This window comes from Protomyctophum parallelum (genome assembly GCF_964188405.1).
Source record: "Protomyctophum parallelum genome assembly, chromosome: 10".
Classification (NCBI taxonomy): Eukaryota; Metazoa; Chordata; class Actinopteri; order Myctophiformes; family Myctophidae; genus Protomyctophum; species Protomyctophum parallelum.
In genome coordinates, this window is record NC_139704.1 from 17,203,912 (window position 1) to 17,219,979 (window position 16,068).

Below are 16,068 nucleotides of genomic sequence, written 5' to 3' on the forward strand. Positions count from 1 at the left end.
TGCAGAGAGCCCTCTACTATGCCCAACCAGCTAGCCGCAAACAAGCATGTTAGAAGGGGATCACTCCAAACAATAGCATTCAAGGCGCGCTACTCTGGTCTCCTCTTTCATAAAACAAACAACATCAACACCATGGTTTTTTTAGCGAGCGAATAAAACCTCACTGGATGGGAAGGAAACAGAAATTTTATTTTTTTCCTTCTGAAGATGTCCCCGAGGCTGACTCCGTCTACCAGAATGTCTCTAGTGTGAAGCCCTAACTTTGTTCAACGATGGTGTCACTCGCAAAAACAAACAGCATTTTCATGCAACGTGTGACATCAAAAGTAACTTCATTTGAATGGGCGACACGACCGTCGTATGCAGTAAATTAGGCTTTAAGGATAATCCTAGAGACCGAGTAAGGTTGAGAAATGTGCTTTATGATACTGGTCTGGCACCGCAAATGTTTTCAAGACATCTCTCTCTGTCTGTCTGTCTCTGCCCCACCTCCCTTCTCTCGTTCCCAAGTCTGTGGAACTGCAGGAGGTGCTGGTATGCTCCCACTTAAACAGGCTTTAGACTTTAGTGACCTGCCACTTTTCAGACCTCCCCAAAGGGCCTTCAGGCTGAAACACTGATCCACTACACCGCTCGCTGTCTCTGCCAGGACATTACCGTGCTAGACCGTACTGCAATCTGCCTTCTGTTAGCAATATGCACCGGTGACTTTCTAACCAGCTAATACAGTGACAGGGAGGCCAAATCATTTTTCACTATGAAGTATTGCAGTACAGTTCAGTGTCAGAGGTTCAGGGGGCTGTTTAATGTTCTTGTCACTCTATAGGTGAGCCTAGATCAGGCCACACACATCAACACCCTCTGCAATCAGATAGGAGGCATTATTTGAACACTTTCTGGGGATCATTCAAAAGGAAAGAAAGACTTTCTGTTATTCGTGAATTTATGGAATGCACATATCCTAGCCAAGTGGTTATCAATGTGCGGTCCAGGGACCCCTATTTGTCCTCGATGGGTCTCCAGGTAAATTATTGGTATTTAGGAACCAAATGGACCCTTGCAGATATGTGACTCAAAGAACTTTAGGATTTTACAGTGTAGATTTTTTTTTTTTTATATTTATTTGCGGCTTACACCTTTTATTGGTTTTTGAAGGGACAGACAGTAGGCTGACAGGAAACGGGAGAGAGATGGGGGGATGACATGCAGTAAAGGCCGTGTCGGGCTCGGGAGTCGAACCCGCGGCACACTGCGACTGGATTACCAGTCGGGTGCCCAGACGGTTACGCCACCGCCTGGGCTACAGTGTAGATTTTTGTAGGAAAAAGCTTTCGCATACCTGAGGAAGGTCCGGAGGGACCGAAACATTCCATTATTAAAAGAGCTCATGTACCGAGCAGATACATTGTGTGCGGGTGTATTTTCATTCCTTTCACAGTGTAGATTTAACATTTTAAATTGGGGTCCCAGAGAAATCACATCAAATGTGGGCCCATGGCTTAATGCATATCTGGTGTGCCTTAAGTTAAACAGGTGGAGAATCACTGTCGTAGCCGGCCCCTAACACCAAGTCATGTCCAACTGTTATTTGTGTCTATGGACCATTTCTCAGCGATGTGCCTGGCTGCATGGGCGCTGTTTGCGTTTGCCGACTGTTACCTGGAGATATTCCTGTCTGTTCTTGCTGGAGGAATTCGACTCCTCCTGGGTTGTGTCCCTCTTTATCATCAAATAAAGAGCACTCAGGTGTGCTAACATTCAACTTGAATAAAGGGAGCTTTGCACACAACGCTTCCGTCAAAACGATTTCCCTGCTAATAATAATACGCACCACCCCATCCTGCCATGACAGTCATGCTCAGCAGCCCAGCGTGTGGGACGTTGAGCATGAGATATCAGAATTGCCTGTCCGGGAAGAAATCCCTGTGACTCATTTAGATGTAACCTGGGACTGAGATGAATAAAGTCTTAGAAAAATGGTTTGTCATACCCATAGATCTAAAGAGCACTCCCCCCTGGGCTCTTTTCAGACTGCTAAGGGGTGGGGGGGGGGGGGGGGGGGGGGGTGTGTGTGTGTGTGTGTGTGTGTGTGTGTGTGTGTGTGTGTGTGTGTGTGTGTGTGTGTGTGTGTGTGTGTGTGTGTGTGTGTGTGTGTGTGTGTGTGTGTGTGTGTGTGTGTGTGTGTGTGTGTGTGTGTGGAGAGATGCAAGTTTTATTGAGTGAGACCGCATCTGCTGCCCCTTCTCTCCCAATGTAAACATCTGTGGCTGGTTAGTGTTAGCCTCTGAGCTAAGTGCAGGCTGAGGGGGTCTGGTTCTTATACAGCGCGATAGCAGTGGCAAAGGGCAGCGAGGTGGGGAGGCGGGCGTTAGTTGCTCATTGAGCGCAACTTGGCCCAGCGCAGACGGGGAGGATGGAGAGAGTGGGGTCTGGGAGAGAGATAAGGGAAGGTAGAGAGTGTCTTGGGAACTGAGAGTGATATAGACCAGAAGCCCCGAAGACCAGAAAAGGGAAAGGGAGCCTGCAGTGAGAGTGATTCACTATTTGTTTATTTACCGCTTACCAGCAGAAAATAGAATGACTTGAAGCCGATTTGTGGGCTTCTTATGAAAGGCAGTTGAGGTTTCTAATGTTTTCTGATGTCATTCAGTGTGGTAAGGTTTTAACCATGTTACTGTTATCACATTGGATGTGGAAGAATTAAGGATGATTTAGTTCAGTTCAGTTCATTCGCACACAAAAGGTACTGTCTGCAGCACAATAAAGTGTTAAGCAGCACTGATAGTCTTAGTGTAAAATAGAACAAAGCAGCGTTGGCCCACTTTAGTACAGTATATGAAAAGAGTAACTTCCTCTGACTCTTGGCACATAATCAAAACTCCTTCCAATAACAGTGGGACTTGCCCGGAATGTTGCATTAAAATTCCATACATTAAGCTGGCCAATGTGTCTTGATTAATGAATATGTAAGATTCATTAAATTCCTTTGCAGACATGATGGAGAGAGAACATGTTTGGTGGGAGGGGGAGTCTTTGAATTGGCTATTTTCATTGCGTTCACTCTCCAGAAGCGCATTGGGCTCTCAACTCCTTTCAGATCTAATCTTTGCTCAGGGAGGATGAGATTCTTGTGGTTCCTATTACTACATTTACAAAGGATTAGGCTTCTTGGAGAGAACTCAAACAGAGGCCATGCCTAGGCTCAGCGTGTTCATCAGATGGAGGTCAAGGGTCGTGGCAGTGTTCACCTCAAAGACCTACTACTGTCACACTTTGTAGTCAAAGATGGCAAGTTCTGATAACTTGATCAAATTGTAGTTAGAGCCTTCTTTTCAACATACTAACAAAGTGTCTTCGCAGTGCAACATATTGTGAGCTCGTAGATCGTCTATTTCAGACGCACACAATTAAGTATAGCTCAGGAGTTGTGCTTCTTGTCTCTTCACTGCCTGCCACAATCAACGCTAAATGCTTGGCTACAAGCTCTTAATTACTCAGCCTAAAGTTTGCAGTCATACGCTGGAGGGAAAAAGACGTGGCTCCAATGAACCACCAATTAAGCAAGGCAAATTAACAGTTTTCTCATTAGTGCGATTGTGTTAGTTTGCATTCCTGGCACAAGCCCCCTCTTCTGAGAAGTCCAGAGGCTCACATGCTGTTTTTGCGTGACGGACGGGCCAGTGTTTATTGTTACTGTCCAGTTCACAGTCCCATCGTGTCTGTTGCTCTCTAATGTGATAAAACAGGAGCTAGGAAGGCCGCAGCAAGCTAGTTGTCTGGCACTTCGCCCAAAACGCAAATTCAATCAAAAACTCAAATGACTTTAGGAGATTCACTCTCATTTGTTTGTCCATATAAAAAGTCTGCATACTAAGACCCCTCGGCTCTGCAGCCTCATTATTGATCGAATTACCTCCTCAGACTCCTATTAGGTTGTGCAATTCTAAGCCACATAGCTTAGTTGACTGGTCCTGAAATTCCATCAGGACCCCCCCCTAAAGAATGATTCTCATTATTTACACAGTTAAAGTCATACTGACGTAAGTTTTTCCACAAAAAAGTAATTTTTTATTTAATGTAATTTCACTGGCATAAGTTTAACAAAAACCACTCCACATAAACTTGTTGTGTGACCACTTCTATAAACCACTTCTATAAACAAATATGTGTCTAATTTGGTTCAAATGGAACGAAATTAGTCCATTTTGTAATCTCTCAGAGTTACAGACTTGTTATGGACGGTCCTACATGCCAACTCTTTGTGTTTCTGTAATATTATTGTCCGCTCATTAATATGTATGTGGCAATTTTTTTTTGATTTGGTCAAACATGTCCACCACGAGCCAGCATGGCAATGACCCGGCCTTGCTCAAAACACAAACCCTGAAGGCCAGGAGTCAGGAGGCCAGGAGTCAGGACCGTGAAGTCCTTTTCCTTCCCTTCCAGCATCTCCGACTGAAGACCATGCAGGCCAGTAAGCCACCGTGGGACTCGGGCCGGGCCAGTCGTCCGTTCACTGCTTGATTGACAGGGCCTGGCCCTCTGCAGCTAGGCTTTCCCACGCACTGGTAATTGTTGGAAGCAGTCAGCTGAAGCCACCGGTCATCCGCAGACCACCATGACACAAAAGGGCCCCGAGAGCCAAGAGAATACGGTCTGTATAGGGAAGAGCTGTCCCTCACAGACAGACACTGACACACATGACATGCACACATTTTATGCAGCGAGAGCTCGTGCATAACGAGCGCTCTGTTATGACCCATTAGCTTTTGTGTTGTTGTTGTTTCTTCTTTCTTTCTGAAAGCTAATGGCTTTTTCAAAAGGAAAACAACTGGTGTGCATATTTCCTTTTTAGGGTATGCTGTGTATAAAATACATGTTATTTTTTTTTAAATGTTTTATAGACTTAATTCATTTTCAAGAAGACTGTTTGTTTATCACCTCTGGATGTCAATGTCTCGATTTATTTATTTTGACTTTTATGGAATGGTAATGTGTGTTCATTCTGTTTATGGAACTCTGTGACACTTTATTAGTCACATAATTGAAATCAGAATCACTTCAGTTGCCAGGTGCAGTACACTGTAATGGTATAATACATTATTCCGTAACATTAGTGCCACATATATAAGAAGACGGGTTGTGTCAGAAATCTCTCACTAGTCACTACCCACTTTTTATTTCCAGGGAGAAAAAAAAAAGGTCTGGGGCCGTGTCCACTTCAATTCGGCATAGAGTAGCGCAAACGTCGCTCACTCTCTGCTGATTTCTGATCGTCTGCACCTATGTTAAATTGACGCACACACGTACACACACACACACTCATGAAATATTCTATGAGCAGGGCCTGGCTGTAAACAAGTTCTTGAGCTTAGTCCAGTTACCCTGGGTAAACATAGTAACTTTGCTTTGCTTTGCTTTGCCGGGAGCTGCCTATGCCATACATAGAAAGTATAGGTGGATCCCAGGCTACTACCCACTAGACTCACTATAGGCTCACTATAGTGAGCTTGCCACAGTGCTGTTTGAATGTTTAGTGAGAAGGTTTATACCCTATGTAGTGTACTCATAGTGTAGTGTACAATAATAGTGTACAACTGATGGTCACCAACCTACCACTAAACCATCATGCCTTGCGCTGAAATAAACATGGTAGATGGATGAGAGAGAGAAAGAGCTGTGCAACATGTTTGATATACATATGTTTTATTAGTCTGAGAAAATATCCATACATCCATAGTTTGAGAAAATATGCTCATTATAATATCATGCATTATCACAAAAATACATTACATGATCTGTCATGTTTTAACTGTGTGACAGCAAAGACATTATTAAAGGCAAACCAACTCACCCAAATGTTTTTTCTTTCGCCGATGAATCATTTTATTTACATAGGGAGATGTACAGTAGTGGACTACTTCATATATATATTTTTTCTTTTCTTATAGTAACTAGGAAGTAGTGATTGAGCCAGGGAGTGCCTTATACACATCATTCAACATATAAACACCTGACATTCAATCATCAGCCATATGGGGGCGCTCATGCCACTGTTTGACCTTATAGAAGCAGTTGCCAAACCAGCTACTCTTTTCTCTTTGTTTACAAGGAGACTATTAGAAAAAAAAAATGCTTTCATGTAAAAAAAAAAAGAAAGGAAAAAAAGAAAACATTTGGCAGCTTAATTTACACAGAATCGTCATTTCACTGATTTAGTACCTTAATCCCACTTGACTGAAGATTTTTAGCCCGACTGTATTGTTGTGATCAAAGTAAAATGGATACTTTCTCGTTCCCTCTCTCTCTTCCTGCCTTTCTCTCACTGTCACTCTTCTGCTGCTCTCTGCCCGTCCCTGTTTCATTGGAGCGCTTATAAATGGAGGGGCTAGAGCCTAGAGCCTAAACCCTTCTTGTAGAGCAGAGTGAGCCAGCAACGGGAGGGAGGATGCAGCACAGAAATGTAGGTTTGTGCCCAGAATTAGGACCCGAGAAGCAGGGGCCTTCCCCTGCCTCCACACCCTGTTAATTCTCTCCCACACGTCATCCTTAGAGCTGAGCCTCAGGAACACCCCCACAGGTCTGCGTTTATAACTCACTTTGGCCGGTCCTGTCCGAGGTACGTCAGCCCAAGGGGAAGGGCCTCGTGGAATCAACGCTGCTGTCTCAGCCAGAACGTAGAGCTATGCCTTGCCTTTGTGCGAATACTCACTATTGCTGAACAACTGCACTGTAAACTACACGCTCGTTATAACTCTGATAGTGTACACATGTAACCACAGAGGCCCACATGACTCTATTTGGGTTACGTTTGCGTGCTCTCTGAGTTCCAAATGGATAAATGAATGCGGAGGATTTCACTGTGTACCGTCATCACCTCCTCAGCATGTCCGTGATCTATTCGTCGTCCAGCCGGAACTCTGCTGTGTGTCTGGTTTAGTCTTTATACGTCTCACTCCCCATTTCCACTCAGGCGGGGTGCCTTGGGTGCACTATCGCTCCCCAGTTCCGGGGCAGTTGCTTGTTGCTCTGGAGTTCCTGAGTGTCACTCTGCGGGTGGTCCGAGTCCATCCATCACTCCCATGTCCAGGGAGCGGCGGAGGTTCACACGAGAGCCACATCCATTCGGCTTTCCGCAGCGGGCAGCTTTTGCACTCATGTGTAAACTATAATCAGGCCAGCTTGAGAAAGATGTAACGGCAACTTAACCAGCCACGGCGTTTCTGGCCTCTTGGTCCCATGTGACTTATTGTCGATGACATGATGACGTAGTGCCTCAGGAATCCGCTCTGCAGCCCTCCACACTACTTCCTACAGTGCTGATAATTTATGGCCCGGAGCTACGGAGGCAGTATACTTTAGGGTAGATGTGTGGTTTATCGTGGCTCCTTTGCTAAGAGTTAGGATGATCCCCACTCATAACCTTAATGCATGTTTAATCCCGATTGGTACAGACACGTACAGTGTTGCTTGCCAAAAATAACAGATTTTCAACATATACAAACGTGACACATAATTGTTTAGGCTCTTTGGTTCAGCCTAATGAAGCCTTACAGAGCACCTATATGCCACCACTGCTAGAAAGAGTACTGTAGATGAAAGAAAATACTAATAATGCTGAGAAATGGAAATATGAGGACCAACAGAGGTTAGGCTTTTTTCTTAAATAATAAAAAAAAATGAAGAGATTGGTAGAGAGATGGCTAGACAGAGAGAGAGGGGACCGTCGTAGAGGGCCTGGGGTGATGTTTGGGGATGGAAGTGGGGGGAGTCGTTATGGTTTGTCTCGCTGTCAATCAACGACAGTCTGATTTCCTTTGTTGTCTGTGAAGCTCAGTGCCCCTCAGCAACCTGTGGCTGTCCTGTCTCTTTGTGTTACAGTGTGGGAACTTCGCCGTGCTGGTGGATCTGCACGTTTTGCCCCTGGGCGTCCGAGAGGACGCCGGCTGGTTTACTGCAGAGCACATAGAGGTAAAGAAACGTGCATGCGTGCGTGCATGCATGCGTGTGTGTGTGTGTGTGTAAAATAAGTGTATGTGCCTGAGTCCTGCTGCCTTATTTAATAAAATAGAAAGGAATAGCGTGGAATCAAAAATGACTTTGAGCCTTCTTTTTTGCCTTGGGACTTTTCATTGTTAATTGTTCCCATCTCTGGACCCCCCCTCCCCCTCTATCACTGTTGCCTCTGGCTTTCCACTCCAGACTGCTGTTGACCTGTGTGATTGCACTCCCTATTCATTTAATCCTTAACATGAAACCCTGTACCATTTCACCAAACACCTTCCGGACGTTCGTTTCCCTCCGAGCCAGCATTAGAAAATGTCAGTTGCCCTTCTAGAATTGTAGACTGTCGTGCATCTCCTACATATAGCAAGAGTTCGTTCGACGAAGCGTTGTTTTATTGCGTCGTCTGCTCTCTGTTTGTATACTGCAGGGTGTTACAGCTCTTGTTCGAGACTCGGTGGACCAGAGAGTCAAACAGTACACAGAGTTCCTGCACAACAGAGGGCAGCCCAAACACAAGAAGGAGCTGGCAACTTCCAAAGCTCTTTATGTGAAAGGTAATAATGACAAACCACAACATGCAACCCTTTTACACTACTGCACGGCATCCAAATTGCGCCATATAATAGGCCAGACCCCTTTCTGAAATGCAGCCCATAATTGAAAGTGAAGCTTTCTTCTTGTGTCTTCTTTGTTTGTGTAGAAGCAAACTGTAAAAGTTGTTATGACATGATAATGACAGCACAACATAAGGACGCCTCTGTTTTGATTTGCTCATTCCTCTGGCACCAAGAGGAATGAGCAACAAACACTTTGTCTTTAGGTGTGTCTCCAATCGTCAGTCCAATAAGTGCAATTGTTTATTTTGGAGCCTAACTTAACCCCATTGTTTGTTCACGACGACTTCAGTACACATGTATGGCTCCTTGAATGCGTGCAGCCAGGTCTGAAAGTAGGGTGGGAATCAAGTTGCAAAACATTATAAAATGTGTGTCATGGCCACCCGTTTGAGGAGAGTGTGGGAGGAGAGAACACAGAACTAGTTAGGACACGGTGGCTTTCGACGCCCAAAGGGTGTGACCCATGGAGGCGAGAGCTGATATGGGTTTTTATTCCCCGTATTGTACCATACTGTTTACCTTGGCATGCCACATTCATAGTTCTACTACATGCAAATATGTGAGCCCATTATAGTGGGCAGTGTTTGCATTTCTGTTTATCGTGTTGCTGGCACACCCGTGTTGATCTGCGTGTCTTAATATAGTTACCTGCAGCGCCAGCAACAAAAAAAACGGTTGCCGAGACACCTTCCTGTACATGCAAAAACTATGTAAACGGCTGCGTTCAGCCCACACTGTGCTCTCCGCGCCCATGTGAGGGGTGCAGAAGACGCCCACAGTTCCTGAGCCATCCTTCCGAGCTGTGCGGTGGACGATCCCCCAGCCACCCACTCGCATGCCTTTGAAGCACTGCGAGCTCACATCGACAGGAACCCCCGGCTGTGTGGTGGAAGGCAAACAGGTTGGACACAGGTAGCAGTTAAGGGCAGTTAAACGGGGCTCGCCCAGCGGGGGGCCGGCCTGACTGTGAGAGTGGGATTACAGGGCAGCCTGTGCCATAAAGTTTCTCCTCTGGCTGCAGCGCGGCATCTCACGCTACACACACCTCGCTCGTTTAGCGCCACCCCCCCTTCCTCACCCACCACAGTGTGTATATGTGATAGTAGGATGACGAGTGTATATACACGGTACTCTATATGCGAGTCTACGCACGCATGGCCACTTGTTTTGCTAAACTACGGTAGGTTGAAAGTGGTTCAGTGTAAATGTCTGCAGCCTGCTTAAGTGCTTCTATGTATGGGTAGGTACTTGTATGTCCAGTAAGTGCATTCTGTATCTCTGCTGTCGGGAAGAAACCACCTAACTCCAAAATGTAAATTTTTTTTTAGGAAATGAAAAATATACATTTTTAAGGAAATGAAGAAAACCGTATATTTTGAAAACAAAGCAATACTGCCTCATCAAAGTTGGTGCTGTGACTTTATATATTGTCAATTACCGGTACTTGCATGAGAGGGGGAGAGGTGGTAGAGTTAGTTGCTTTAGCAGACAGTTTGAGGGTCCAATGGAGTAAAGAGGTTTTGCACTTTTTACTACTTTTCATTGTTTCAATATTTATTTTTAACCAACAATAGCACTGTGTTCAATAGCACTGATTTATGAAAAAAAGATAGCAAAGTAGTCAAGTCAAGCACTTAACGTTTTCATGCAGACATGCATCGGGTGGGTATGCATACATGCATGCGTGCGTGTGCACGTGCACACGGATGATTGTCGCTGGTCATGACCAGTGGGAATGGAGAGTGAGCGGCAGTGTGTTGGAGATATATCCTCCCTCTGGGCAAGGTGTGAACAGGCTGACGGTGTAGGGTTACCGAAAAGCCTGACTCATATTCCCTGTGACAGACTGAGGAGAGACAGACAGCTCTAATGATGGAGATCACAGACTACCCACACATACAGTACACGCTCAAACACACACACACACGCACACACAGACACTACATTACTCACACACGCTCGTAGCGCAAACACAGACGCACGCTTTACTCCCACACCACACTGTGTGAACAAGGCAAAGATCAGTGTTTCAGCGAGGAAATATGCATGCAAAAATGATTAAGCCCCCCTTGCAGGCTTGCCAGAAAGAATGTAACCAATGGAATATGACTCCGCTCCATATCAGTGTTTCCCTGAACATGAAACGAAGCAGTGCCTCGGACAGGCCTACGCAGTTCAGACAGTCCGGTCCTATTAAAGGCCTTAAGTGAGCGTAATGGCATTCTTTTGCTCTTTTGTTGTCCCATGTGAGGGTGGCGGCAGAGCCTGTAAAGGTGGAGACAAGAGTGTGAGAAGGGAGCGAGCAGGCAGGCAGGAGCCATTAAAAAAAAGGGGAAGGGCAGACTACAAGCTTAGGGAGGGAAGACCAGCAAACCTCAGGGCGGGTATTAAGGACCGGGGGTCACCTATATCTGCAGGCAGGTCAAACACTAACCTGCTAATCCTCACACGACTTTCAAAACTGCCCATTGCAGGGGGAGTGTTGTGTGTGTGTGTGTGTGTGTGTGTGTGTGTGTGTGTGTGTGTGTGTGTGTGTGTGTGTGTGTGTGTGTGTGTGTGTGTGTGTGTGTGTGTGTGTGTGTGTGTGTGTGTGTGTGTGTGTGTGTGTGTGTGTGTGTGTGTGTGTGTGTGTGTGTGTGTGTGTGTGTGTGTGTGTGTGTGTGTGTGGCAGTCATTTGAGAAGGGAATTACGTAGCCCTTCTTTTTGGTTACGTACACCCAACAGTGAGGTGTATTGTTTTGTTCGTAGAACACGTTTGTGCACATGCAATGCACGCTGAGCACATGCACAAGCATGTGGTGCCGGTGGACATGGATAAAAGGTGCTGGCTGGGGTAGTATTTCGTCTCTTGTCGAGTGGAAACCTCGTATGTCCAAAACGGATTCAAATTAGAAAACCGCAAAAGTAGCAGATCTACAATCTCAAAATGTGTCGCTTCTCGCCACATTTCGAGTTTGTGGATCTGCTACTTTTGTATCACTCCGCAGTATGATCAAGTAGGGTGTTAATTTGCGGGAGAGAAAAACCCACATAAAGTTAAAATATGGAGATAAGAGGTTTCTGCCCGACGGCAGCGATTTATGTCAGGGCCAGGAATAGGAGGATGGAGCGTGGTGCGTGGTGGTGCTATGTCTGGGCGTATTCTGGGCCTCATGTGAAGCTGTGTTTGAGCTGGTGCCAGAGTGGAATCACAGAGGCTTTCGCGCCAGTACCCACTACCCAGCAGTCAGAACAGCATAACGGCCTCAGCTGTTGGCACTTCAAATGAGCCATCAACAGCTTTTAACATTCCCCAGTCCATCGCTGTGAGCGTGTTCAGTCGTGACTATGGGTCATTATATTTATGTATTTATCTGTGGAAGTGCTACAGTACGTACATGTGCATATGTGTGTCTGTGTTCACATGTCAGGCACACTATTTTGGGGAAATGCTGTGTTTATATATTTTTTAAAGGTTCAGAAATAGCTAAAATAGTAGATAAGCTTGTAGTTTGTGTTGAATGTTTGCCCCCAGAATATTAGGGATGCCATGGTTCAAGTGGTTAAGTGGTGAATATGTCTTGTGTGCATATGCATCACATCCCATGAATATGTCAGACCGGTCGGTCGCTTATCTGCTCCTCTGTGCATAAATCTGAACCACTTCTCTGAATCTCAGCTGCGGAGGCCATTCTCCAAATGTCAGTTGCTACGCTGCAACATCTTTTTTTCTTTTAAAGCAAGCTACTTGAGAGAATTCATGATTAGCTCATAGTGATGTGATTTATTTATGTTTTTAGAGAGCTGAATCGAGGGACATTTTCCCACCAAACGTCTTGGCTCCCAACAAGCAGAATGGACATGCTGGACTTTAGAAACCAAGGGAAGGGGATCTTGGGAGAGGCTTCTTGCATTCTCCCTGCTAGACTGCACTGTACACACCCACATTTTTCAGAGGGTAATTACAGATTGAAAAAATGAGTGGATAATATGTTCTCTGTTTTGAGGAATACATTTTTTGGGGGGACTTGACGTGATAAATATTTGTGGAAGGAAGCTAAGGGGTTATGTTAAGCAAGAGCGTCACAGTTGTTCTTTATAAAGATGCCACTGATCTGTACTTGCATTGATGAGCAGGAAATTCTTTTCAGATGTGGTCTTGTCAAATAACATAGTAGCCAACGACTACCCTACTTCCTTTTTATGCCGTGCAGACGGCACGCACCAAGATATGGCGCACTTTAACCACACGAACCCTAGCGTCCCTATTATGCACTTGAACATACCGTGGAAATAGCAGATCTATGTGAGCTTGTAGGTCGTCTGTTTTCAGCTAAGAGATGTGGTGTAGAGGGGAAAGGAGGGAGAGGCCTAGTATAGACCCCTGGGTGACTCCAGTCAACTCAAAAGTATATAAGGTTTAACGCTTTGCATTAGACTAGCTCCTGTTTACTTATAATGTTGTTTGTATGCCATCTTTTCTCATTTATTTGCTCATTTCTTGAGCTCTATTTTTGACACAAGTGTTTGTGTGTGTGTGTGTGTGTGTGTGTGTGTGTGTGTGTGTGTGTGTGCACGCATGCTGCACTGGACCCCGTACAATGTAAACCGAGAAGGTTCCTTCTTTCACGGATTTAGCTAACATGCCATTTCGAACCGCAAAAGCACATTAGCAGATGTTTTATGCCTTTTAGGATCTTAGTATCGATTCATGCCCCATTGATGGCTCCAGCGCCGTGGAGCGAGAGGGGGGGTCCTCATCTGCAAGTCCTCCTCCTGCAGCACAGTCACAGGAGGCAGGGACGCATGGCGGTACCCACCTAGTGCCTGTTCCTGTCCACGGGCAGCGCTGGCCGCTGGGTTCCTCTTCCTCTCTCTCTGCACAGGTGCCAGGGCTTAGGGAGAGGGAACACCTGCCAGCCTGTTTCCCCCATGGCCACGGCAGGCTAGAGAGGCATTTTCCCAGGCTCCCCAGATGAATGGTCACTAATAGCCGTGGGAGAGGGCTTTGCGAGCGCTGCACAGTGTACCACTGACTCCTCTTGGCAGCCCCGTGAAAGGGGCTTAAGGCAGGCCCTGGCCCGCGGAAAGGAACACAAGTGTTGCTGGATAGCTTTGCTGTTTTTGGGAGAATGTGTTTATGAACAATCAAGCTCCCTCCTGATGAAGAATGCAGGGGATGTGTTGAGAGGGTTATAGGAGAGAAAAAATAGGAGTTATGTTAATTTTATCGCCCTCCCGCTGTCTTAACGTTTTGGATCTGTTCGCCTCCTCTGAGCCAACCCGAGGTTTTTCATTGCGTCCCAGAGCTCACGGTTCAAATCGTTCACGGATGTAATGAAACACCCGCTCGCCACTCTCCTCTGTAAACTCCTCCCCGCTGTGTGCCGGGAGCCTCCTCTTGGGAGACCTCATATGCTCCACGCTACTGCCGGGCCTGACCAAAAAGTTATTATTTTGTGGCAGCATCTCGTCATCGTTCCACCTCGTTTCTGCTCGATCCCACACTCCGCTCTGCCGAGTGTGGCTGGAGAGTCTGATCTGTCGGTACTGGATGGATAGAGAAGCATCTCTGTGGCAGAGTTACCTGTCCTGTGTGTTGCTAGGCGCGATGCAGGCTGGGATTAAGACAAAGGGGGGTGGGGGCGACCTGTGGCAGGAACAAAGGAATTCCAAGGCCCTGGCTGGAAATGGATCCTGATCAGAGTAGCCGCCTCTACCCACTGGCTTGTCTGTCTGTCTGTCTGTCTGTCTGTCTGTCTGTCTGTCTGTCTGTCTGTCTGTCTGTCTGTCTGTCTGTCTGTCTGTCTGTCTGTCTGTCTGTCTGTCTGTCTGTCTGTCTGTCTGTCTGTCTGTCTGTCTGTCTGTCTGTCTGTCTGTCTGTCTGTCTGTCTGTCTGTCTGTCTGTCTGTCTGTCTGTCTGTCTCTCTCTCTCTCTCTCTCCCTCCCCCCCTCTCTCCCTCCCCCCCCCCTCTCTCTCTCTCTCTCTCTCTCTCTCTCTCTCTCTCTCTCTCTCTCTCTCTCTCCCCCCCCCCCCTGGCCCCTGTTGGGCAACCCTCCCTTCCCCCTGGTTCTTTGTGGTGTTGCTGTGGTGGCTCTGCAAATCCCGCCTGTAAGCCCCTGGCCTTACTCAGCACCGACACATAGGACAGTCTGACTCCACTGTTAAACCACCCCACCCCACCCCCTTAGTGTGGTAGTGCACGTTCCTGTGTGCGACTGCGCCGCGCGTTCACGTCCCCCCCCCCCCCACTCTGCTTATTTCGCTCTTTTACTCACGGTTATCGCATTGGATCCGCATGCACGCACGCATGCACGCACCATAAACTCAACTCTCCTCTTCATTTGACTTGTCATCCTCGCTTCTCTCTCATCCGCTCTCGCCGTCTCCTTTCTCCTCACAGGGTCAGCAGCAGTCTCTTAGGACACGACCGCAGCCCCAGTCATAGCTGTCACACCACACTCTCTTTCCCATATAATTAGGGCAGTGGAATGGTAGCCCGAGCACGGATCGGATTCATGTGACCGTCCTCCCCCCCTCCCCCACCCCCCCCTTTACCGCAATCTGGTCAGGGAGACGGCACACGCTCTCCTGAACTCAGGCAAACTATTCAGGCCCGACCGAGAACTGCCTCGCTTTAGGAATTAGCTAAAAATCGTTGCAGAGGATCAGTGTTTTTTTTTTCCTCTCTCTCCTTTTGTTTCACTCTAGGCGAGGAATAGCCCACGCCTGGGTCATGCGCTCCTTTTTTTCCTCCTCCTCTCCTCCCTCCCTGGGAACAGGTGTCATGGCCGCCGCGCACTGTGCCAAATCGGCCTTGTGTTGTCAAGGAACGGTCTGTATAGGATGACTTTATGAAAGCAACACTCAACTGGACCGCAGTGTAACCGTATACATTAATGCTTTCCAGGCCTTGGAAGTTAAGACGTTAATGCATTACCACACTTAAAAACACAACATTTTAACAAGATGAAATTAACAATAATTCTTGGTCTTTATTTTACTGCGGATGTCAGAACCCTAGCGACACACTTGTTTTACTTCTTGCAGTGGCCTTATGCTTGTCCATTATTATCAGACACTGGTAGCTAGACACAGATAGAATCTCCATGTGTTCCACGACCCTGTTTCATCTATTTAGATTTATAAACACACAGGCTAGCAGATTTACAGGGGGAAGCAGTCTGGAACCAATGAGACCTTCATCAGAGATTTAAAGGGCCAGAGCAATGCATAACTCAAATCCTCAAACAGCTTCTCACAGGGCTAAGGCCAACGGAGCTCCAAACGAGAAGGACAATTGGAATGCATTCTTTGTTTTGCGTGAAAAGATCCACAGGCCCACTTCTAGAAATGTCTGCTAGCTAAAGGCTAATAAACATAATAGCGATGACCAAATCTTGGACAGTTTACATTGCAACTACATTTTCTACTTTTCCATCAGATTGGGTTTCAGCAAAGTT

General features: G+C 46.5%; 1 protein-coding gene across 1 annotated transcript in view; it reads left to right on the forward strand.

Annotated features, from left to right (window-relative positions):
- The window catches only part of slx4ip (SLX4 interacting protein), a 56,839-nt gene that overhangs the window by 3,315 nt on the left and 37,456 nt on the right, over positions 1-16,068 (forward strand). Inside the window, exons 3-4 of the mRNA XM_083774911.1 lie at positions 7,882-7,971; positions 8,435-8,561. Coding sequence (XP_083631037.1) covers positions 7,882-7,971; positions 8,435-8,561 — 217 coding nt within the window. The remainder of the gene's footprint in view (positions 1-7,881; positions 7,972-8,434; positions 8,562-16,068) is intronic.